At 34.9% G+C, this 26549-nt stretch overlaps 1 protein-coding gene across 2 annotated transcripts in view; it reads right to left on the bottom strand.

Moving 5' to 3' along the window:
* Positions 1 to 26549, bottom strand: part of LOC129750760 (DENN domain-containing protein Crag-like) — a 119051-nt gene that overhangs the window by 8622 nt on the left and 83880 nt on the right. For both annotated transcript variants that reach the window (XM_055745785.1, XM_055745786.1), the window contains exons 3-5: positions 17862 to 17919; positions 269 to 1189; positions 58 to 208 (exon numbers count right to left, since the gene is read on the bottom strand). In XM_055745785.1, the coding sequence (XP_055601760.1) occupies positions 58 to 208; positions 269 to 1125 (1008 nt within the window). In that variant the 5' untranslated portion in view covers positions 1126 to 1189; positions 17862 to 17919. The remainder of the gene's footprint in view (positions 1 to 57; positions 209 to 268; positions 1190 to 17861; positions 17920 to 26549) is intronic.

The raw sequence follows: 26549 nt of genomic DNA, 5'->3' as shown, positions 1-26549 counted from the left end.
GAAAGATGGTTTGTTAATTCGTATATTTTATATTTCTTTTTTATGGTTGGGACTAACATGTAAAAACTGCAACCATCGCTCGAATGTGTCTCCGAAAGGCCACCGGGATAGTAAACAGATGGATTTGTTCACGTGCAACGATTGTGTCTTGTGCGAATCCGGCGTCCACTCCAACAGCTCCCGTTGCTGCTCGTTTAGTTGTGATTCGCTGAAAAGAGAATTGAAAACTAGTTCAGGAGCTTTCACACGAAAAAGCAAATAAACTTACTCGAAGTCTTCGTAAAAGGTCAAAGCGGACCCATAGACCTTGTAAGTTCCATCGTTGACCGTCAGGACAAACGTACTAAAGATGGGTTGTATTGACTTCCTCTTCAATCTACCGTCGCCACCGGGCACATGTGGCCACGACTCCAAGGTGGTTCCCATGGGCAAACAAAACAACGGAACGCTAGGGCACAAATTCAGGGGGAAATCGTTGTGATCGATCGTCGGATATCGATGCAATATTTCCGGCTGGTAGCTGATCAGCTTCGGTCGGTTCATAGACTTTTTGTAGCACAGGAACACGTCGCTTCCCATTATGCCCTTGTTGAGCGTTTTGTGGATCATACAGAACGCATGCGGTGGCACTTCACCCTTGGACGGGATCACAACACACAAATCGGTCACAACCAGCTCGTTGCAGGGCATATCATTCTTTGCCCGCCGAAATGTGAGGAATGTTTTGGAGGATGAGTTGTTTACATTGGCTAGGCGATCTCCTGGGGTGTTCTGAACGATTTCAGCATCGGACATGATCCGTTCATGGCCCTCGTACATAACCCCGATATCAACAAGCGGGGGCTTATCCTTGCCCCTTCTAAAATATATAAAACAGGCCGTGGTCCGTACCGAACCAAAGTTGAGGTCCGCATATTGACCTGAAGGTGTCTTCTCCAGTACCTCATAGTCGACTGGAATTTTTTCGCCCAACGACGGGAAAAACACTCCGATGTCGGTGATCGGATCGATCACATTGGCCGACCGCAGATGGGACGAATCGTTGAAGATGTTTTCCTTCAGCAGCTTGGGATTCTCCGGCAAGCCGGCCACCACAAAGTAATCCGCCACCCGCCGTTCGTCCATGGTTCCGGCCACACTCCTGGTGGTGCGGGGTGCGGGCCCTCTATGGACGAATTGTGGCGGTTATCTGTAACCGAGAAAGAAATGGAAAATGTTTAATAAGTCAAATGTATCTAAAGTTGGCATCGAAAGCATAGTCAAGTAATTTTTTTTTTTCAAGGTTCCAGCCTTCCTGTAAAGTGCACCTTTTGATGTCCTACGACGAGTATTATTGGTTACCTACTTGCCTAGAATAAATTAAAAATAGTTTTTCAGTTTAAAAACGTGAATTATTTGCGAAAAAAAAACTTCAAACTATTCACTGGTGCGCTCCAAATTTTGTCCAATGTTCCTAATATTATCCTGTTCTTAAGTACCAAAGTTGGCCATTGTTTTTTTATGATGAATAAAATTCTTTCCAGCAAAATGTGAGGATATTGGAGAAGCCTCACATAAGGCACTATTCACAGTTGATAAATTTAAGATTAGTACTCGCGCACAAACCGGAAGGAAGTAAAAAAAGATAAAATAAAGATGTAACATAGAACACACAAAAAGTATGCACCGAATCTTCTGCCTTTCAAGTCCTTTTGCGAACAAAGTTCAATTCTATTCGTTAGTGGCCCCAATTGCTGTCGTATATAATGCATATATAGTGTGGTTAGTTTTATTTTACAACTCAGGCCAGGCACCGACCGGCACTGGATAATGCAATGGTCATACAAAGAAATTCATCTCAACGAGCTGGGATTGCAGCAGTGCATTGCACCAAAGAACGACTGGTCGGTGCCGCTGGACAATTCGGAACAGAGGAATAAAAAAGTTCTTTCGAGAGGACTTGTTAATTTCGATAAAATTTGACACAAATTTAAACTTTAAAAAGGAATTTCCTTTTTAAAGAAAAGTGGCCATAAGTCATTCTTTTCAATATAATAACTGGCGTTCCATAAGGTAGTCACTTGGGGCCTCTTATTTTAAAACCATCTATATATTGGTTAGTATCATTTTTCTATTTAACTTTTACTTACTTACTTACTTACTTACTTAAAGTTCTCGCGCCTTAAGTAAGTAAAAGTTAAATAGAATAAAGATACTAACAAATATATAGATGGTTTTAAAATAAGAGGCCCTAAGTGACTACCTTATGGAACGCCAGGTAAAAGAATGACTTATGGCCACTTATCCTAACAAGGGAGAATCTTTTTATGGTTTAAATTTGTGACTCATTAAATCGAAACTTTAGCTTGAAGTTAATTTAACACGTTGTTAATATATATCAGGTCATATTGCAAAATGGATAACTTTTTATACAGATGAAAGGGTCATCAAATAGCGACTGTTTCTACAGATTTTTAAGCCATGGAAGCGTCATCTACCGTCATTGACAAGTACTAACACCAATTTCGATCGAATTCCAATCACTGTTGCGCTGCTGGTCGAATCCAATAAATTGGTCATTTATGCATGCATCCAAGCCGGACGATAGTTCAAAAGGCCGTACGTCGATTCATTCTGTTTTTTTTTTGCTGTTACTGCTCTCATTTTGATTTTTGTTCAAATTGTAATTTACTTGTTTATGGTCGATTCCAGTTGGAGTCGTCGTCAGTCGATGGGTGAGGTTAATTTTTTTTGGTTGTTGTGTATCTCAGTTGCAAATTTGCAAATAATTTTCTGGGTGTTTATGTTTTTGTTGTTCATCCCAAATTAATGAGAGTTGTGTTTGATTTTATGATAAGAAGAACAAGACAAAAAATATACATACAGATATTTGAACTCACAACAATGGAGTAAATGTAAATTTTTAGCTCTATGCTTGAGAGAAAAACGTTGCCAAAATGACAACTTTAATAGAACTGAAGACTGAAGTTAATGTTGAAACATGAATTTCGCAGTAACGTGTCGGGAGTTGACGCGTTACGAAAGCATTTATGTATACTTGGATCCAGAATGATAGAAACATAGTATCAAAAATTAGGCACACACGAAGTAATATGGCGGTTAAAACAAGCATCAACTCAGACATTAGTATGGTCTGCATTTAACTTCTAAATTTGGTAGAAGCCCGTAAACTCGTAAATTCGGTAAAAAAACGAAGTGTTTCAACGAAAAAAGCATAGCAGATTTAGGGATACATTTTAAACCATTAGACGTGAAAAGAATTTTGTTATTTTTGGAATTTTGGTATGTTTTGTAATTTTTGTATTTTTTCAAAATTTTTGTCATTTTTATGATTTTTGCTATTTACGTGATGTTGGTTATTTTTGTAATTGTTGTCATTTTTTATAATTTAGGTAGCCTTCATCATTTTTGTAATATTTTTTTCAATTATGACATTTTTGTCATTTTTTCTTATGTTATCATTTTTGTCATTTTTGCCATTTTTTTCATTAATGTCTTTTTTTTTCTTTTTTGTCATTTTTTTTTTCGTTTTTTTTTTCATTTAAAAAAAATTCATTTTTTTTCATTTTTGTTTTTTTTAATTTTTGTAAATTTTTTTTTTCTTTTTTTTTAATTATATTTAGTCTTTTTTGTTTTTTCTTTTTTGTCTTTTTTGTTTTTTTTTGTCTTTTTTGTCTTTTTTATTTTTTTTGTTTTTTTTTGTCTTTTTTGTATTTTTTGCTTTTTTTTGTCTTTTTGTCTTTTTTGTCTTTTTTGTCTTTTTTGTCTTTTTTGTCTTTTTTGTCTTTTTTGTCTTTTTTGTCTTTTTTGTCTTTTTTGTCTTTTTTGTCTTTTTTGTCTTTTTTGTCTTTTTTGTCTTTTTTGTCTTTTTTGTCTTTTTTGTCTTTTTTGTCTTTTTTGTCTTTTTTGTCTTTTTTGTCTTTTTTGTCTTTTTTGTCTTTTCCTGTCTTTTTTGTCTTTTCCTGTCTTTTTTGTCTTTTTTGTCTTTTTTGTCTTTTTTGTCATTTTTGTCTTTTTTGTCTTTTTTGTCTTTTTTGTCTTTTTTGTCTTTTTTGTCTTTTTTGTCTTTTTTGTCTTTTTTGTCTTTTTTGTCTTTTTTGTCTTTTTTGTCTTTTTTGTCTTTTTTGCCTTTTTTGTCTTTTTTGTCTTTTTTGTCTTTTTTGTCTTTTTTGTCTTTTTTGTCTTTTTTGTCTTTTTTGTCTTTTTTGTCTTTTTTGTCTTTTTTGTCTTTTTTGTCTTTTTTGTCTTTTTTGTCTTTTTTGTCTTTTTTGTCTTTTTTGTCTTTTTTGTCTTTTTTGTCTTTTTTGTCTTTTTTGTCTTTTTTGTCTTTTTTGTCTTTTTTGTCTTTTTTGTCTTTTTTGTCTTTTTTGTCTTTTTTGTCTTTTTTGTCTTTTTTGTCTTTTTTGTCTTTTTTGTCTTTTTTGTCTTTTTTGTCTTTTTTGTCTTTTTTGTTTTTTTTTTGTCTTTTTTTTGTCTTTTTTGTCTTTTTTGTCTTTTTTGTCTTTTTTGTCTTTTTTGTCTTTTTTGTCTTTTTTGTCTTTTTTGTCTTTTTTGTCTTTTTTGTCTTTTTTGTCTTTTTTGTCTTTTTTGTCTTTTTTGTCTTTTTTGTCTTTTTTGTCTTTTTTGTCTTTTTTGTCTTTTTTGTCTTTTTTGTCTTTTTTGTCTTTTTTGTCTTTTTTGTCTTTTTTGTCTTTTTTGTCTTTTTTGTCTTTTTTGTCTTTTTTGTCTTTTTTGTCTTTTTTGTCTTTTTTGTCTTTTTTGTCTTTTTTGTCTTTTTTGTCTTTTTTGTCTTTTTTGTCTTTTTTGTCTTTTTTGTCTTTTTTGTCTTTTTTGTCTTTTTTGTCTTTTTTGTCTTTTTTGTCTTTTTTGTCTTTTTTGTCTTTTTTGTCTTTTTGTCTTTTTGTCTTTTTTGTCTTTTTTGTCTTTTTTGTCTTTTTTGTCTTTTTTGTCTTTTTTGTCTTTTTTGTCTTTTTTGTCTTTTTTGTCTTTTTTGTCTTTTTTGTCTTTTTTGTCTTTTTTGTCTTTTTTGTCTTTTTTGTCTTTTTTGTCTTTTTTGTCTTTTTTGTCTTTTTTGTCTTTTTTGTCTTTTTTGTCTTTTTTGTCTTTTTTGTCTTTTTTGTCTTTTTTGTCTTTTTTGTCTTTTTTGTCTTTTTTGTCTTTTTTGTCTTTTTTGTCTTTTTTGTCTTTTTTGTCTTTTTTGTCTTTTTTGTCTTTTTTGTCTTTTTTGTCTTTTTTGTCTTTTTTGTCTTTTTTGTCTTTTTTGTCTTTTTTGTCTTTTTTGTCTTTTTTGTCTTTTTTGTCTTTTTTGTCTTTTTTGTCTTTTTTGTCTTTTTTGTCTTTTTTGTCTTTTTTGTCTTTTTTGTCTTTTTTGTCTTTTTTGTCTTTTTTGTCTTTTTTGTCTTTTTTGTCTTTTTTGTCTTTTTTGTCTTTTTTGTCTTTTTTGTCTTTTTTGTCTTTTTTGTCTTTTTTGTCTTTTTTGTCTTTTTTGTCTTTTTTGTCTTTTTTGTCTTTTTTGTCTTTTTTGTCTTTTTTGTCTTTTTTGTCTTTTTTGTCTTTTTTGTCTTTTTTGTCTTTTTTGTCTTTTTTGTCTTTTTTGTCTTTTTTGTCTTTTTTGTCTTTTTTGTCTTTTTTGTCTTTTTTGTCTTTTTTGTCTTTTTTTGTCTTTTTTGTCTTTTTTGTCTTTTTTGTCTTTTTTGTCTTTTTTGTCTTTTTTGTCTTTTTTTGTCTTTTTTGTCTTTTTTGTCTTTTTTGTCTTTTTTGTCTTTTTTGTCTTTTTTGTCTTTTTTGTCTTTTTTGTCTTTTTTGTCTTTTTTGTCTTTTTTGTCTTTTTTGTCTTTTTTGTCTTTTTTGTCTTTTTTGTCTTTTTTGTCTTTTTTGTCTTTTTTGTCTTTTTTGTCTTTTTTGTCTTTTTTGTCTTTTTTGTCTTTTTTGTCTTTTTTGTCTTTTTTGTCTTTTTTGTCTTTTTTGTCTTTTTTGTCTTTTTTGTCTTTTTTGTCTTTTTTGTCTTTTTTGTCTTTTTTGTCTTTTTTGTCTTTTTTGTCTTTTTTGTCTTTTTTGTCTTTTTTGTCTTTTTTGTCTTTTTTGTCTTTTTTGTCTTTTTTGTCTTTTTTGTCTTTTTTGTCTTTTTTGTCTTTTTTGTCTTTTTTGTCTTTTTTGTCTTTTTTGTCTTTTTTGTCTTTTTTGTCTTTTTTGTCTTTTTTTGTCTTTTTTGTCTTTTTTGTCTTTTTTGTCTTTTTTGTCTTTTTTGTCTTTTTTGTCTTTTTTGTCTTTTTTGTCATTTTTGTCTTTTTTGTCTTTTTGTCTTTTTTGTCTTTTTTGTCTTTTTTGTCTTTTTTGTCTTTTTTGTCTTTTTTGTCTTTTTGTCTTTTTTGTCTTTTTTGTCTTTTTGTCTTTTTTGTCTTTTTTGTCTTTTTTGTCTTTTTTGTCTTTTTTGTCTTTTTGTCTTTTTTGTCTTTTTTGTCTTTTTTGTCATTTTCGTCACTTGTATAAATTTTGCCATTTCTGCCAGAGATATTTTTGTCAATTTTGTCCATTTTTTTTTTTTTGACATTTTTGTCATTTTTGCCATTTTGGATATTTTGGTCATTTTTTGTCATTTTTGTCATTTTTGTCATCTTTGTCATTTTTGTCATTTTTGTCATTTTGTCATTTTTGTCATTTTGTCATTTTTGTAATTTTTGTAATTTTTGTCTTTTTTGTCATTTTGTCATTTTTATCATTTTTGTCATTTTTGTCATTTTTGGATTTTGTCATTATTGGCATTTTTGTCTTTTTTGTCATGATTGGCATTATTGTCATTTTTGTCATTTTTGTAATTATTAATCATTTTTATCATTTTATCATTTTTGTCATTTTTGTCAATTATGACATTTTTGCTTTTTTTGTAATTTTTGTCATTTTTGTATTTTTGTCACTTTTGTCACTTTTGTCATTTTTGTCATTTTTGTCATTTTTGTCATTTTTGTCATTTTTGTCATTTTTGTCTTTTTTGTCATTTTTGTCATTTTTTTTTAAATTCTTGTCATTTTTGTCATTTTTGTAATTTTGGTAATTTTTGTCATTTTTATCATTTTTGTCATTTTTGTCATTTTTGTCATTTTTGGCGTTTCTATCATTTATGTCATTTTTGTCATTATTGGCATTTTTGTCATTATTGTCATTTTTGTCATTTTTGCCATTTTTGTCATTTTTGTCATTTTGGTCATTTTGGTCATTTTTGTCATTTTTGTCATTTTTTTGTCATTTTTGTCATTTTTGTCATTTTTGCAATTTTTGTCATTTTTATCATTTTTGTCATTTTTGGCGTTTCTATCTTTTATGTCATTTTTGTCTTTTTTGTCATTATTGGCATTTTTGTCATTTTTGCCTTTTTTGTCATTTTTGTAATTATTGATTATTTTTATCATTTTATCATTTTGTCATTTTTGTCAATTATAACATTGTTGCTATTTTTGTAATTTTTGTCATTTTTGTCATTTTGGTCATTTTGGTCATTTTGGTCATTTTTGTCATTTTTGTCATTTTTGTCAGTTTTGTCATTTTTGTCATTTTTTGTCATTTTTGTCATTTCTATTATTTTTATCACATTGTCATTTCTATTATTTTTATCACATTGTCATTTTCGTCATAAGAATTAGATCCAAAACATGTTGCCGAACAATCTTGCCGATTTTTTAAAATAGGTGAAATTCAAACTTATAAAAATGATACAAAGAAGACAAAGAAAGAGCCGGAAAATGAAAAAGAAATTATAAAATTCCAAATGACTGCAGACAATTTGTCTGGGTATTATTGAAGTTTTGTAGATCGTTTTCGTGTTGTGTTTTTTTAATTTTTATTTTTGTCGATTTTGTCAATTATAACTTTTTTTGATTTTTAATACCGTGAAATACCGTGAATAATACCGTTAAGATCAACAACAAAAAATATTCAAGGAATCCCTTGACTTTGTTGTTTCGGAATTATGCTAGGTATACAGAATAATCAGATTTACTTTTAAACTTTTTAAAGTTCCTCTTGCAATTATATAGTTTATTTGTCAATTCTTAAAAAGTTACAACATCTATTTTGTAAATACTTAGGTAATCAATTTGTTCTCAAATGAGGGTGTACGAGGGCTTTGCCATATAATGAATTTCCCAACATTAAAGGTACCTTCCTTTTCCTGCTTTATTAGACTCAATTATGTATGCTTTTATGCCCAAAAACGAACTCAAAAATTGGCCCACCTGGTGGCGCCGACTCAATGGCCAACAGCTTGAAAGCAGATGTCGGCCTACTCCCAAAAGTTTACGATCAGTTTACGTAACTTAGTATACGATGCGTGGCAAATAAAATAGAAGAAGTAAAAAAAACCTACGCATATTAGCACAAGCTGGTATACATATGTTTATTATTTTGGGTGCGTAAGGCGACAGCTAGCTAGAAATGTTATCATGAAACCTCTTTCAAAAAATTTCATTGTTTTCAAATTCCATATTCTTTTTAGAACGAATTTGAAATATTCGATTCACTTCTTCAACTTCTGTACGAAAATTTTAAAATTAAAATTCCTAATTTTGTATTCTGTTTACCACATTCGGCCGCTTATTTGCGATGCATCTATTCAACCGCTAAACAGTTCCATCTCTGTCGTTTCCTTTGTTGAGAAAAAAAAATCGGTACGCAACAATTTATTCCTAAACGGCTTTCCTGCACTCAATCGAGCGACACGATTCCTCATTAAGTCATGACGGGTGGGAAATTGATTAGATTGATTGATTTGTCCGACTCCGAATGGCGAATAGATGTTGCCGCATTCTTTTCCACAAGAATCAGTCCAGGCACAGTCGTCCCACAATTCTCTTTGAGATTTTTTTTCAAAGAATTATCTTTCTACAAAAATGAATTTCATTTTTACTTTAAAACCTTCAAGTATTTTCTTATCAAAGGTTCAAATTTTTTACGCAACTTAAGAATGTGTGAGGTTACTGCCGATTGCAAGTTTGTGTAGTCTAGCTAGAACACGCCGTCGTCGTTTGCAACTTCCGCACATTCTGATGAAGCTCTGTATGCTTCCGATACCGTATGTTGGAATTCGACCTACAACGGACGCATTGCGAAAAAATAAGCTGAAGTAAACAAACATCGGTCCCCGCTAGCTGGTTGGCTGGCTGGCTGGCAGTACCGTTGAACTTGAAATGTTGTTTGTTGCGTGTTATTTCTGCACCACGAATGGCAGTTGATTGCGCTTTTATTTATTTTGTTTCGATTTTTCCTCTCGACTTTTTGCCCAGGCTTTCCTACGACGAGGCACATGACATGCATGGCAATAGATGTAGTTGTAGAATGTCTCTCTGATTATATTCAGAATTAAGATTGCTGGAATGTTAGGAATTTCTTGTTCTTTGAATTACAAGTAGATGTTTTTTTTCTTGATTTTGCCAATAATCGATTTTCCATAGACATGTGTTGAAGTATGCATTATGCAATGCTTATTTGAAGCCTCTTCTATAAATTTTGAGACCTTATTGTCATTCCTAACATCTATAACAAGATGAACAAAAAAACAATTTACAAAACTTATCAACTCAAAATCCAAAACAAACTACATTTTTTTAAAGTTTACAGATTTTTTAAAGCATATTTTGAATAGTTAAAAGATTGATATGTATTCATATTTACCATTTGTACCTTGACGGCCAAAAGACATCGCTGCCCAGAAAACCTCGCCGTTCTAAAAATCCTGACGTTATAAAATTTGCGACGGTCTTAAAACCTTCACGGCAAGATCTTGAAGATTTAAAGATATTGATTGACTAAAAACCTCGCCAACCTAAAGCCCTCAACGGCCTCGAGACCTCAATTACATTAAAACTGCGAATATTTGAAACCTCAATGACCTAATGACTTCAAGAGCCTCAGAACCTTAACGACGGGACCTCAACTGTCTCAAGACTTTCACGGCCTGAAGACATTTACAACATGCAGACCACGATGGCATGAATACATCGACAGCTGGAAGACCATAGACGGCATTAAGATCTCGATGACCTGTATATCTTGACGACCTAAAGAACACGATGGCTTGTATACCTCGATGAGCTGGAAACCTCGACGGACTAAACACCATGTAGGCCTTAAGCTTTTCACGGGCTAGAGATATCGATTTTCTAATAATTTCTATGGTCTTAAAACTTCGGTGGCCTGAAGACCTTGACGATGCTAAAACCTTCACAGCCTTATGATTTCGGCTGCCTGAAAATTTCGACGGATTGAAAACCTGAACGACATAAAAACCTTTCCAGTCTAAAGATGTTAACAATTTCACGACGACGATGGCCTAAAGCCGTCAACAGCCTTAATTCCTCTATGACCTAAGAACCTCGAATACCTTGGAGGCTTAATGATCTCGAGAGCTTCAAAACCTCAAGAATTTTAAGGCCTAAAGACATCGACAGCATAAAGACTACGACGGCATGCAGACATCAACGGCATGTATACCTTAACGGCCTGAAGACCTCGGTGGGTTGCATACCTCAACCTAAAATCCGATGCATAAATATTTTGGAAGCCTGGATATCTCGATGAATTCAGAACCTTCATGACCTGAAAAATTCGACGAATAAAACATCCTGTCGCCTTCACGGACTAGATATATCGATTTCCTGATGATCTCTATGTCGGTCGGTCTGAAGATATTGACGATATATTGAAACCATCATAGCCTTAAAACCTCGATTAACTAAAGACCTCGATTAACTAAAGACCTCGACGGCCTGAAGACCTCGACGGCCTGAAGACCTCGACGGCCTGAAGACCTCGACGGCCTAAAGACCTCGACGGCCTAAAGACCTCGACGGCCTAAAGACCTCGACGGCCTAAAGACCTCGACGGCCTAAAGACCTCGACGGCCTAAAGACCTCGACGGCCTAAAGACCTCGACGGCCTAAAGACCTCGACGGCCTAAAAACCTCGACGGCCTAAGAATCTCGACGGCCTTAGAATCTCGACGGCTTATGAACCTCAACGACCTAAAGGCCTCGACGGCCTGAAGACCCCGACGGACTAAGACCTGGACGGCCTAAAGACCTCGACGACCGAAAGACCTCGACGGCTCAAAGACCTCGACGGTCTAAAGACCTCAACAGCTTAAAGCTCTCGACGGCCTAAAGACCTCGACGGCCTAAAGACCTCGACGGCTTAAAGACCTCGACGGCCTAAAGACCTCGACGGTCTAAAGACCTCAACAGCTTAAAGCTCTCGACGGCCTAAAGACCTCGACGGCCTAAAGACCTTGACGGCCAAAAGACCTCGACGGCCTAAAGACCTCGACGGCCTAAAGACTTTGTCGGTCGAAAGATCTCGATTTAAAGATCTCGACAGTTTGAAAACCTCGACGGTCCAAAAATCTCGACGGCCTAAACACTTCGACGGCCCAAAGACTTCGACAACTTAAAGTGCTCAACTGCCTAAAGACCTCGACGGTCTAAAGACCTCGACGGCCTAAAGACTCCGACGCCTCAAAATCCCAACGGCCTAAAGACCTCGACGGCTTAAAGACGTCGACGGCCCTCAATTCCTCGGCGGCCTTAAGACCTCGACGGCCTAAAGACCTTGATGGCCTGAAAGTTTCGACGGCCTGAAGACTTCGACGGCCTGGAGATCTCGACGGTCTGAAGACATCGAAGGTCTGAAGACCTCAACGGTCCAAGGACCTGGACGGCCTGAAGACCTCGACGACCGAAAGATCTTGACGGCTTAAAGACCTCGACGGCCTGCAGACCACGACGGCCTGAAAACCTCAACGGCTGAGAGACCTCAACGGCTGAAAGACCTTAACGGCCTTAAGACCTCGACGGCCTTAAGACCTCGACGGCCTAAAGACCTCGACGACCTGAAGTCCTCGACGGCTTCAAGACTTCGACGGCCTAAAGACCTCGACGGCTTAAAGAACTCGACGTCCTACAGACCTTAACGGCCTTAAAAAAAGACCTCGACGGCTTAAAGACCTCGACAACTTAAAGACCTCGACGGCCTTAAAACCTCTACAGCCTAAGGACATCGACGGCCTAAATACTTTGATGGCCTAAAGACCTCGACGGCCTTAAGACCTCGACGGCCTTAAGACCTCGACGGCCTCACTGCCTCGACGTCCTCAAGGCATAGACTACTTATAGAACTCAAAGGCTTTAAGATCGCGATTCGTAAAGCATTCGACAACCTTCAGTTTGATATCTTCGAGATCTCGACGTTCTCGATTAAATTACGGCTGAGAGACCTCGACGCCTCACTAAAAAATTTATTTATATTAAAAAAAAATCAATTTCAAAACATTTCCCAATGTTGCCGAAATTATGATACGAAAGATGAATTCAAATGTAGCTTTACAAAATATCAACCCTCAGTCTAATTGCGTGAACTGAAATTGTACACCTCAAGCCCAAAAAGTGCATCAGAAAGCCAGCTGCTCGATTGGAGAAGAAGCCCCAGCCCAGTAAATGAAACAATTAGTCAGAGAAACAAATCCGTGTCACGGTCATGGAAAACGACGAACTCAGGTACCCAGTGACCTTGTGAATGATTTTTTAAAACTACGTTTTGTTCCGCACTTCACATGGAATAAGATTTATGGGAAAAGCAAAAGTAGAAGAAGAAAAAACCGCAAAACTTGCTCAGTCGCTCCATTGAAAACACATTGCGGCGATATCTCACAATCTCGGTAAACAATAATCTGTTTATCTCGCCCGCGCTTCACGGCGGCAAGGCTGGGAAGTAGATTATGAACGTTTCAGGTGCAGCAGCAGCAGTTTTTGCCAATCCTAACCTACAAACGTTGATTTTTTTTTTAAATAAAGTCATTTCCAGTTTGCTACAAATGGCTTCCTGGCTGACGAGAATCAAGAAATATTTTTCTGGTAGCTAGCCAAATTTTCCCATTCAATGAGTCTGTCGCATCTTCTTCGTGAAATAAATGTCATCCGGCTTCATTTTTTTTCTATCAGACCTGGGAATGTATCGTTGTTTATAGGATTGGGATTTGTCGCCTGGTTCTGTTTCGAAAATAATCTACTTATATGACCATACACGTACGTACGTAGATGGCACATCCGATGCACCACTTGGGAATTGTGTTACGCATCAATTAAATTGGATGTTGTGGACAACTGGCTGTCTACGGAATATAGTTCCAGTTGTTACGAGAAAGAGAATTATTTGCCAAAAAGATGGGGAAGGTAGAGTACATAAATAATGGCTTTAGAGAAGCTCCATTTGCAGTTTCTGGGATAATTTTATGACTCTAGGTTGCAACCAGTTTTGTTGCGAAAAATTGAAATTTTTATCCTCCTTTACTCAGAGATCTTGAAAACGTAGTCCTTCGAATTAAAAGTTGAAAAGACTTCCACGAATCCATGGTGGCTTCAAAAATCTACATGTACTGATTCCTTACATTTTTCCTACGGGTTAGTTAGTTAGCAGTTATAAATGCTATAATTCAATTTCATTTCGATATAATCAGAATTACAGCTCTCATTTGCTCCGTAAGTCAAATGTTAGCCACCTGCAGTTTGTTTTAGTGTTTAAAAAACCAGCCCGGAAGAGGTCAATGTGTCGTAATTTGATTAGGTCATTTGCATGTAACGAACCTGGTGTTTTTTATTTCCACACACACGAACGATATTTTTTTCTACTAAATCTACTGGTCCTTTTCCATCCTACTACCTACCCAGAAGTGTACTTAAGCTGCCGCCAGTGTTTAGAAATATCAGCAAAGCTGCATCGCGGCTATACGATGGTGGAATATTTACGTTGCTGGAAAGCCGCCAAGAAAAGCGCCGATGAGTATCACCGGCCTGAAGCTACAGCTTTAGGCCAAAATTGTCGAAATTAATTTTATAGTTCCCCGGAGGAAATGTGTCCCCACATCTTCTGGCCCTGCTCCCCCTCCTTCGCCATTGAAAAATGTCTGACCACCGGGCGGCGGCAGCAGATAGATACCTATAGAAGGTTGCTAATCGATTAAAAATTCCAAACACATCAACACATGGCTGATGGCGGCGGGTCTCCCAAACATTTCCCCCTCAATCATGACCTGAGGGGGACCGCATGACTCCCGACGGCAGTGGAATATTAGGGTAATTCGAACCAACCGGCACCGGTCCAAGCGAGACAAATTATAGCCGCTGCACGGAAATGTTGGGATTTAGAAAATAAAAACAAACAAATTATTCCGGAATTCTCTGAATCTATTAATTTCAATTTAATATCACTTTGTATTATCTACAAGGTTCAAAGTTATACGAAATTATAAATATTTTCCGAAATTTCAGAGTTTCCGTCCGATCGGGGCGACACAGAGCTTGTGGAGAGGCGATATAAATTGAAAATAGAGAGAAAGAAAAAAAAACTGGGAGAGACACACATAAGCAGGGATGCCAGGTGTTGAGGATGAAAAATCTGGGCAATTTTCAAAAAAAGTCTGTGTGTGTCTGTGCATAAGGAAAATCACAAATTTGGTACTTAAATTTGATGAATCGTGAGAGCGGGGGGGGGGGGGGGGGGGGGGTGTTTGTGCTATGGTGTTCGGGTTATTTTCGAGTTGATAACTGTACAACAATTAACAAACACTGTTTCCTGCCAAGTACCATTGCCGATGTTATTTAAAAAAAAAAAGTTTAATTAATGATTGGGCAAATACCAATGAAAACAAGCCAAATTTCAGTCTAATCTGCCACTTACGGTTCAAATCCGATACATGAATATTGATTTTATCACTCAATTTTGAAAGTCTGTAACATCTGGGCACTCTCAGCAAAAATCTGGGCAAAATCTGTGTCTGACCAATATCTGGACGAAGGCTCAAAAGTCTTGGTTTTACAGACAAATCTGGGCACCTGGCAACCCAGCACATAAGCACATCCAGAACCTACAACTTAATTATGCGACGATGGTTCCGTTTAGTTTCTTTTTTCAATTTATTTCGGTTCAAGTGCCCAGCTGAAGAGGAAGCGTGCTTCCACATTATGGAAGTGTACTTCCGGAATCTACCATCCGGGTGGCGACAATCGATGATTGTGTGGCGTATTCAATGGGTGTTACATTTTTGAACTTGTAAAATTTAATTCTATTAATTTTATTTGAAAAACCTTCCCAAAAGCGTATTTTGATTGAAATCTAATTATTTTTCTCAGAAAAATAATTAGATTTATGAATCAAAAAATTTACTTCTATTTTTCGCAACCGATTTCTACAAAATGTATAGTTTAGGAAGCTTGTAACGTGACTCAAATTTGATTCTCAGATAAAATTCAGTAACAATAATTTACTTTAACGTTATTCAGTTGAATTTTTTTTAAACGTGCATCGGGATAAAGGGGGGGGGGGGGGGGGGAGGGGGGGTTGTTTGGGGTTGAAAATGATGAACTGATTTTGACTATTTCGGTAAGGAATTCAAATTGCAAGATATCGCAGGCTCATAATTCTGTTCGTTAGTTAGAATATAAAATTTAACCAAGGCAGTTCGTTTGCACAATTCAGCTGAAATGACAAAAAATAAATAGAATTTTATTTCATTTTGAAAGTTTTGTTTTATGAAATACTTATTTCAAAAAACCCCACCCGCCGGAATTTATTTTTAATGAAAAGTAATTGATAAAGAAAGATGTATCTTCTCTCGAAAAATTGCAGGGGATTCCATATGGTTTGGATTATTGTTAAAAATCATTAATATTGCAGATTTTTCAAGAACCAAATTTTAAGCTTAAACCTTTAATAGGGTCGAGTTTGCATAAATCTGGGGTGAAATTATGAATCCTATTCGATTCGAGTTACCCGTTTCGAGTTGAACTCGAATCGAATTAGAATCAGTATTACGAATCTCGTTCGAGTTCTAAATTTTAACGTACTAGATTTCGAGTAAATCGGGTAGTAGATCATCTCGAAACGTTCCATTCGAATCGAGATCGGTAATGCCAAAGTTGGTCGAATCGAACAAAACTCGATTGTTTCGAGTTCCATAATCCCGCCCCTGATTTGAATCGCAAAATTTTCATCTTTTACTTTTACTTTTAAAAATTAGGTTCATTTTTTTGTTTTTTTTTTTCAAAATTTAAGCATTTCATAAAAAAAATATTGTAAGTTCAAATCAAATAAGCAAAATTATGCTGGCCAGATTACCGGGTTTTACCTGGACTTGCCCGAATATTAAATAAAAATAAAATGGGGAAGGTTTGGCCCTGCCCGGTTGCCCAAATTTAGTTGAAAATCTCCTGATTATGTCCAGATTCACTCACATTTTTTTTTGGAAAATCATACGAAAAATACAAATTGCATCATTATTATTTTTAATTTTGCCGAAAATGAAATTGAAAAATTTATAACAATAAACATAAACGACTTTTTGGGAGCCTGAAATACAATTCAAAATCTGATTATGTTTTTCGATTTAAAAAATTATGATTCAATTGTTTTTTCTTCATTTTTGTTGAATAGTTCGTGGATTTTAGTCAAATTTTTCCGGATATAGCCCGGATTTTGGTTTGAAAATTTGGAAATAGAATGCCCGATATTCGTCAGGTTTTAAATAAAATAACCCGGATTTGCCCGGCCCGGATACGTGGGGGAGAACTTTTGGCAATCTTAAGCTAAGTTCACCAGATTTTGATGCAAATTTGGAGATTTTAACCATCGATGAAAGTAAGTTTCCTCTTTTGTTACTTAAGAATCTTTATACAAATCCAAATCATCATTTGAAAGAGTTTAGGATTTATTGTCAAAAGTTTCTATTTAACACGAAACTATTTATGTAAAAGAACTTAGAAATGAATAATCAAATAGTTTTTAAAAATAATGTTTTTAACTTTTTTTTATTCATGCATTATTTGAGCAAAATTGTCATGTAAAAAATAAGGTCACCAAACCCTCCCCATGAGTCAGTTCTTCCTACGGCCCTGTATTCGAGAAACATCTTAGTAGAAAATAAATGGACCACCCTAGTGAAAAAATTGAAGTCTAAGATGCCTCATAAATTTCAACGAGGTTTGAATGGAATCGTGATTTGTTTTACATACAAATTTTGAAATACTCAATAGAAATCTAATGGTTGTTCTAAAAAAAGTATATAGTCAGTTTTTGAAATTTGATATGTCGTTTCCGGCTTTCACGTGAAGCACAATAGATCAAGTTTTTACTACAAAAAGTGCTCAAACGTTTTTTTTTTTTTTTCAGAAAAAGCGTTTCAAAGTTGTCAGAGTGCTCGATTGTTCTTATATTTTTTTGAATTCGCGCAATTTTTCAAACGAAAAAGTGAGAATAAAAATAACTAAAATTATGAGTTTTGCACCAGATTGACATAGGAAAAATCGTTGGTGTCCTCTGATCCCGGGATCCTAGTTTCGAATGATAGTTTCGAAAAAAGACGCTTCAAAATTGTCAGAGAATCGTTTGGTATGCTTAACTAAAAATTAATGATTTTGGCACTTGCACCTTTCAAATCCTGAAAGCCTCATAATATAAACTTAAAAATAAAAGAAAAGAATTTTGTCTGAACATTTTAGTATTTAGTAGAATTGAAAATTTGTATTACTTTTCCTGCTTTTTTGAGTGTTGAACAACTCTTCGAGTTATTCATATTTAAAACAACTTTTACCATCTCGTTTGATACCGATAGTATGTGCAAACGATCCAGGAAAACTGCAATATTGTAAAAAAAGCAAAGAACTCAACGTATATAACTCAAAACTATTCTCAGTAAATTTGATCAACCTCAAGGTTGAAGATATCAAATATTTGAACATTATAAACTCTTATACGAAGATCAACTGGTTTATGTTTCAAAGCCTCTATTTTGTCTGATAAACGAATAATGAAAATATTATACTTACAGTTTTCAACGTTATTATAGAAGAACTGCCGTATCTGCTACCAACTTTTTAAGTGATCCTGCAATTAAAAACAAAAATTTTATATTAGTGTTTTTTCAATGATCATTTTTAATTCGAAATATCAGTTTTTATTACAGCAGAACAAACAGTTCTTATAAATATTTAACCCAACAGAACTCATACGGATATTTTTTTTTGCAGTTATACTGAATTAATATTCAATGAGATGACAACGCCTAACAAAATTGAATGCACTTTGGAACCCTTCAGTGATATGAGCGAAATTCAAAGAAAAAGTGACTCACTCCATTTGCCAACCAGATTTTCAGAAGATCTAGGAGTACAAAAATATATTCACGTTAGTCAATCATGTTTTATTCAAAAGATAAGTACAGAACCGTTTGACGAGTAAAGCTTTGTGGGAAAGATTGTAGCTGACTTTTGAATTTTAAAACATCAAACGCTTTGTAAACACACATTCATTATTAGTCATTTTAAGTGTAACTACGTTTATGATAGACCGTGGTTCCGGAAAATACTCATAATTTTGAGTGGGAAATACTAATTTGTTATTGAGCACTGCCTAAATAGACCTCACCCATAGTGGGCTCAAATTAAAGCTCGTAAAAAGAACAACGAGAATCAACATCCAAACATATAGCCTGTGCTTCCGAAAAAACATCAAAAGCTTTGTTTGAATAGTTTACCAGAACTTCAAACAATTTCATTCAAATCCTACATTTAAAATTATTCATAAAATCTTGATTCTAATCATTGTTCGAAAAATGTCATACATTTTTGCTACAGCCAAATACATAATGACGTTTTGGTACACCCAAAGAAGAGGTTGCAGAATCTCAATGCCGATTGGTGCTAAGGTTAACTATATGCCTCGAATGAGATGAAACGTGTGTTATTCTAAAGATGACATGATTTTCTGTAGCCCGGACTGGCATAGAGGCTTGAGCCTGCACTTCATAAAAACTTAAAAATGAAACAAATGAATAAAACCAAATCCGACAGGGCGAGTGAGAATCCAACTCAAAATAACACTTTCAACTCATTTTGCCAGTTACACCATTTTGCCATGTCTTCTTACTGGGTCAGTTGGAGAATGGTGTGTTTATTTTTGTAGTATTTTTCTGCAAAGCTTCTTAACGCCAATAATGATATCATCCTGTGCCAGTTACAATCTGCATGTCATGATTGGAGTGAATCCTGAGCTGTGGGTGTAGGTTTTGATAAGTTATTCTTCAAAACACCATCTATATCAACAAAATACTGTTCTAAACCCTCAACCCCCCTAAGAAGCTTACAGACTGGAAAACAATATTTTGGTTTAATAGAAATGTTATGAAGTAGTTCAGTGGCGCGAATCAGATGCCTCAATTTATGTAATAATTTGGCTGGCCTGCAGTTTATACGGAAAAACACTATTGAAATATCGTCTGAACCGAACATTATTATCGGTTAAATTTTTTTACTACCGATTTTTTCGATATCCTGAAAATTTAACTATAAATTCAATTACAATTTAGATATTTTTTTTTGAAAATCAGGACAATTCAGTACATTTAAAGACCATTTTTCAAAAATCAGGACAAATCAGGACAATTTTAAAAATCAGGACGGTCTTTTGAAAATTAGGACGAATCCTGATTTTACAGGACACCTGGCACCTCTGGCTGTAAGTCTCAAGATGGATAATACCTACACGGACAAAATCAAACTACCCACTGTACTACTCACTGCTGGGTAGATTAGCATTAACCCCAAAGTACGTTGTTTTGAGTGGGTAGTTTTAGTTCACTTGGAGGTTTTTTGCGATTAACCTAAATTTTGTAAAAACTACCCACTGCGTGGTCCGACATTTTGTTTCTCATTTTTAGACGCGGCGTGTGTGAAACTTTTTCTGCGCAGCTAGACACCGTTCTCCATAACTTAAAAGTAGTTTGCCACATATCCTCTGACAATAGAGCAAGTCAGGTAAGTTATTCTGTTTGTGTTTCAGAAAAAATGTAATGCTCCTCGAATTCAAAAATTTCTTTCCCTCTTTTTCAGTGAAAAAATCCACAAAACGAACGCCACTCTATCAGGAAGAAATAAGCGAAGATGGCAGTAAAACGAAATCCGGAATCCGATGGTCACCATCACCGAAGCAGCGGTGTATATTTTCGAGTGCTTCTTCCCTCGTTGAAGGATTGGTCATTATTTCCAAATTTCCAAAAAGCCAGGTAGGTTGGAGATTTTTTTTTGTTGAAAAATATAAAAATCTTTCAGTTTTCAGTGAATACTGGACCCGTATCTGCTTTCCCGGATTATTCGAATTCTCGTAGCGATGTCTTTAATAATTCCGATCAATTGCCCAGAAGCAACAGAAGTGTTCAATGAAAAATGAAAAAAAATATCCCGGAACCTACGAGTCACGTCGAAACAAAACCAATAATGGATGAATCGTTCCTAGTGGTAGTAGCATTTTTTGGAATCTTAATCAGCCACAGCCTGGGCCCATCAATCGGGAAGTTTAAAAAGTCACTCGGACTTGTGCGATCATTATACATAGAAATGGTAAAAACTAGAGATGTACCGAATAGTGGTATTCGGCGAACGGCCGAATACCGAATATTGACCTTTTCAACTATTCGGCCAAACGAATATTCGGCCGAATATTCGGCCGAATATTCGGTCGTATATTCTGTTGAGTTTATATAAGAATTTGAAAAGCGACAATTTCATTTGTCTTCTACTTCCTCCATCTTAATACTCCTTATGTTTTTGAATCGATTACTTTCAACTTGTTGTAAAAAGCATCAGATTTTCTTTAATTAGAGGTCTGTTTGATTTTCAAAATGTCACCAATAGCTGAAAGGACATCAGATGAATTGTCGCTTGTAGGATGTTTATTACCAAATAAATTGGGTTCCAGTAAAATCCGGGACAAAACTTGTCAAAACAGGTGTAAAGCTATTTGAAATGGTTTATTTTAAATTGAATTAGACGAATGTCGAATTTTAGCTAGATGCCTGTTAAAAAGTTGCATAAAAAACGCTTATCTTTAACGATAAGAATAGTTTCGACCAAACGAACCCACACGGCCGCGTCTAGACTCTTTTTTGAAAAATTTGTAAAAAAGGAACCTATCTCAACAGAATCTAGAATAGTGCCTAAATTCTTTTGAGATATACAAGTCATAAAAAAGGAAAAAAGGAAAATTAAACAAACAAGAGGAAAAAGAAAGTAGATTACTTAAAATTAAATGTTTTAATCGAATAACAGAAGCAGTGTTAAAATCGTACCTAAGGGTTGATGAAAAATTGATGTTTTGAACGTAAAATCTATAAATTTTCAAAGAGAAATTTCAGTATTTATTATATTCAGCAAATAATCTGAATAAACCTGGGAAACATGCGGAAAATTTCAAATAATATTTGGCTATCCTGGTCAGATTGGACTTTTTCGAATTCTTTATTGGATTTATTGGCAAGCCTAGAAATATGAAAAACCTGGAATAAACTATAATCAAAGTATAAAGCTATATATTAGGAAATATACACTGATATACCTAAGATCTTTTACTGAAACCATACGTTCTTGATGATTTTGTAGTTTTTTCAACATTACTTTTAGATATTTTATAAATTATCCAACATCAGTTGAAAATTTGACAAGTCTGTTAGTGTATAAAATTTGAAAAATAAGTATTCGGCCTATTCGGCCGAATACTTGGCTCAACTATTCGGTGAGCCGAATATTCGGCTTAACGGTTTTTCGGCGGTATTCGGCGCCGAATATTCGGCCGACCGAATATTCGGTACATCTCTAGTAAAAACTTTATCTAACTTTATTGTTAGTAGAAATTTAATTTTATTTTTATTTCATTCAGGTGTATTGCAACGCATTTCGAAACAATCCGCCCGGAAAAGTAACTGTAAAGACCGACAACAGGAGTGGGCAGTACCGGAATGATACTAAAATCATAAAATACACAGCACAAAGTTACGAGCTGCAAAGAAATACCGAACTGTTTCATCAGTTCAGCGACGGGCGACTGTCCGGATAGGAAAGGTAGTTTTTAACCCATTCGAGACGGCGACTTTTTTCGAACGCGTCCCCCAGGAGCGAAAAATTTGTATTCTTTGATTCGATCAATTTTTATCAGAAGAATATGAATACATTAAAATTTTCAATATTTAATCGTAAATTCCGAAAAAATGTCCATTGCACACCGTGTGTGCAGTCCGCTCCTCGTAATAAAATTATTTCCAGGAGCCGCATTGCACACACGGTGTGCAATGGGTAAAAAAAATAGAAATACACCATTTTAAACATATTCATCATTCGTTTCAATTTTTGTTTGGATATAAAAGAAATAATATAATGCAAAGAATATTATGTAATCTGGTTTTAACCAGAAATATGATTTTTTAAACTTTTTCCAATGAAAATGTTTTTTTTCTCATAATTAAGGATCATGTCAGGACTCGAATTTTTCTTCTGTGGGTTTTTTTTCCATTTGAGAACTATTTAAGTTGTCTAACTTTGTAAGTCCGGCTCACTTATTCTTATCATAATTTAGGACTATATTTCATAAAAAATATAGATTTTAAAATCCAGTGTTTATCACATAATCTTGCGTATATTTTACTGAATAGCACCTTGAAAGAAGGGTGAATTCTTCTACATTTCACGAAAGCACATCGAAAAGAACGTTAAAATTTCAAAAATGTAATACAATATAAAACTAGAACTTACTCAAAAATCATTAATTAATTGTTTGAAACATTCCATGCAAAAACATTAAAATCAATGATGATAATGTTTTTTGCTTACTCCATAGAGCTAAAGTTTATTTAATTTAATTTTTTTTTTTCAAATAAATTGTTTAAAAGTAACCATTGTTTAGCTTTTTTCCATTTGTTTAATTGAATAGCTACCGCAAACAATGCATGTTTTCAACTATAAGATACAGGTTCCAAGAACACCTTTGTGACAGTAGAATTTACTTAAAAAATCCCCGCCATGGGAAATGATGAACCCAGTAGCACGCTCTAAAGCTTGAGAATTTAAAATAAGGCTTAACAATACGCAATATGACAGGTCCTAGATGAATATCAACATCAGTTATTCTTCCCTTACCATAGCCTAAACAATCACCGACGCACACTTCCACAACAACAATACAAATAGCCAGCTATTGGCTGTGTCGATGAAACGAAACTCTGTCTGCGCTGCCTAATTTTATAAGTCATTTTTATCCCCAGATATTTTGAAGACATTTTCATGCACAGTGAAACCAATGCCAAATTACGTTTACCTATGCTTTACACATTGTATTGGTTCAAGAACCATCAAAATTGGTCCACTAGTTTATTCAAAATCATGAAAAAGTTAAAACTACTTCCATTGCACACACGGTGTGCAATCGGTCTTATAGCCTCGGAAAGTCATTGCACACACGGTGTGCAATCCGTCTCGAATGGGTTAAAATAGAGGTTTGATTATGAACAGGTTGCAACATTAAAATCAGACAAAAAAATCCAGAGAACCGTGTGATACTAAATATAATGAAATTTAATAAATTAACTTTGAAAAAGAATTAATTTGTTATCAACACAATACTCATGATCTAAAGAAAGCCTTAAAACTATTTACGATGCTAGAAAATCCAAATTTCCCTTGTTTTTAATCATTTTCTGCAATTTTATTGATTTTCTCGAAAGTTGACGAAGTAAGTCATTTTCACCCGCTGGGACCTTAAAGCGCAACTACCTACTTGTAGGTTGTTGTGTTTTAACCTACTAGTAAGTTCCTGCACTGAAGTGGCGATTTACGTAAAAAGTACCTAGAGTGGGTTGTTTTTTCTGTCCGTGTAACAAACAATTTAGTGCGAATATAAGCCTGTAATATTGTGTAGCATTATAATTAGGTCTGTGTAGCTATTCTGTTCTGAGCGTGTCCTACCATTAGAGTCACAGTGTACCAAAGAATAAGTGTTTAAAGTTTAGAGTGTAAATGTCAAAAGCAAATGCACAGCGAAAACGTAAAGAAAGAGAAACGAAAAGAAAAACTGTATCGTTGAAAACGCTTTAGCAGTTGTGTTCGCCATTGCTTTTCGCAATCGTTTCGTCCATGATGAATCTAGATATGGTGGTCTCACTTTGGCAAAAAGTAGACGAGGGTTGGATGCGGAGGAGGGGGCGAAACGCAGCCGAAATTTGACAGCTGGCTGGTTGGCTGGGATGCCAGGTGCTCTGATTTTTTGTAAAATACGAAGTTTTGCCAATCATCAAGATATTGCTTAGACAAAGATTTCGCCTTGATTTTTACATATATAATACATAGAATCGAAAAAAAATCTTCCGGCTGAGCTCTGGCTGGTAAGCAAAGCTAGACCTATAAACGACGGTGCCAGCTTTGTAAGTAGCGGTGAGTAACATTAATTATGCATTACTTAAGACAAATTTATGCTTATTCAACACCTTTTTGCTACCAATAGCTGTCTAGAAGCAGCAGAAAGTCATCGAATCGGATGGTAACATGGCGAGGCTGGCCCTCCTGCAGGAACATCCGATTTTCATCGAGATGAAGAAGCTGCTTCAGGAGGACCCCCGTCTGTTGCCATCGCTGCTCCAGAAGATCCAATATAGTAATCCGGATCTGATAGGTATCATTTGGGAAAACCAGATGAAGTTTTTGGCACTTTTGAACGAAGGAACCGATGAGCTGAAGGGTGGTGGAAGGGGCGGCGGTAGCAGTGACGTAGCGCATGATGTAGCCTCGATTGCTGCTTCGATGGTGAACACCCTGAGTCTGACCTTGATGCCAAGGATCGGACAAGCAACATCCGGTTAAGGATTTTGATGGTTTGGTCCACCCTTAAAAGATTCTTCCTTCTATCACGATTAATCACAGCTATTTCGGAGCATACGAAAAGTGCGGAGTGTATTGTAATTTAGGATACAAAGTAGTGTTTCGAATAAAATGAGTTCATTGAATACTCAAATCATTTCTTTGATTCCGGAAGTGTAATTTAAATAAAATTAAATAAACTAAAACACAATTTGGTTTTCAATCTTTGAATCTTTGGTCTACAATAAGCTTGTGCACAGACATACATAGACTTTTTTCCAAATTTCTCTGATTTTTTATCTCAAACACCTGGCATCCCTGGACCCCCTTTTTCGTAAACACTTCAGCCAGCTGTCAAAACTTTTTTCAATATGGCTGGACATTAGACTGGCCCATAACAAAAAAAATCCTTATATTCCACGCGGCACCCCCTAGGTTGGTGCCTTTATATGAAAAAATGACTTTCTGAAAGTTTCAGGTCATTTGGCAGAAGCACGAGCTGGCGCAAAGGACTTGAAATTTGTATGGAGATTTTCGACAAAATGTATGGAAAATCGACACACTTTCACTCTTTGTGTTCTAAAATATGATTCCAGTATGCTAGAAAGCTCAGAATTTCAGGAATTGTAGTTCAAACAATGACAAACAAGTTTGTAGAAGATTGTGACGCGATGCAAGTTGACTGTGATGAGTTATTTGCAATTGAATGTGTGATTTTTTTAAATAAATATTTTAATAATTCAGTTCGGTGTCTGGAGTAAAATGCAACAAAACGCAAATCAAAGAAACGCGTGGTAAATCTCGTTTCTATGTGCTGGAATATGAATGTTTTGCATCACGCGTTTGTAAACATTGAAATTTCTTTCATCCAAACATATATTTTTATGATTTCAGCTTGTAGAATTTTTCTTAGCATTATTTAACCCCTAAATGTATGCAGCATCCATATTTTCAGAAAAAAATTGGTGAAAATTGGTTTTTACGGACCAAAAAATCACTGCAATTGGTGTTTTCATGCGAAATGGTCTTATAGGCATCGCAAATATATTAAAAACTATAAATTTCCATACTTGTTATAAGATTTTTCATTAAAAACAAAGTTTGTTGCAAGTTACCCCATTTTCTAAGGAGGGTGAAAATCGCATGTTTTTAGAAAATTAAAAATAACTAAAGAAACCAATAATTTTTCTTGCTACGCCAATTTGATGTCCCATCATCCTTCAAACTTTTGATGCATAATGGGAGGGATTAACTGTGAACATAAGTTTTTTTAGAAGCCATTGAAATTGAAAATTGTTGCATGTTGCCCCAGTTGACGGTATCAATGAAATGCGAAAATAATCAAACATTAAATTGCAAATAACTCAACACAGTCAACTCGTATCGCGTCACAATCTTCTACAAACTTGTTTGTCATTGCTTGAACAACAATTTCTGAAATTCTGAGCTTTCTAGCATTCTAGAAACATATTTTAGAACATAAAGAGTGAAAGTGTGTCGATTTTTCATACATTTTGCCGAAAATCTTCATACAAATTTCAAGTCCTTTGCGCCAGCTTGTGCTTCTACCAAATGACCTGAAACTTTCAGAAAGTCATTTTTTCACCTAAATGCACCAATCTAGGGGGTGCCGCGTTGAAAAAAATGTTGTTAAAATCATCCCATACAAATTTGGGCCAGTCTACTGAACATGCGATTTGGCATGTGAGACCACCATACAAGATGCATCATGGTTTCGTCGGCAAAAGCATCCGGCCATTGGTCCGTATCGTGGAACCGGAGCCATCGAAGAACGAGCGCTAGTAGCGGCATCAGCTTAAAGATAGTCAAGATTTCTTC

This window comes from Uranotaenia lowii, chromosome 3, assembly GCF_029784155.1.
Source record: "Uranotaenia lowii strain MFRU-FL chromosome 3, ASM2978415v1, whole genome shotgun sequence".
In the NCBI taxonomy this organism is placed as follows: Eukaryota; Metazoa; Arthropoda; class Insecta; order Diptera; family Culicidae; genus Uranotaenia; species Uranotaenia lowii.
Note: the sequence above shows the minus strand (reverse complement) of the source record. Positions and strands in the feature narration are given on the sequence as shown.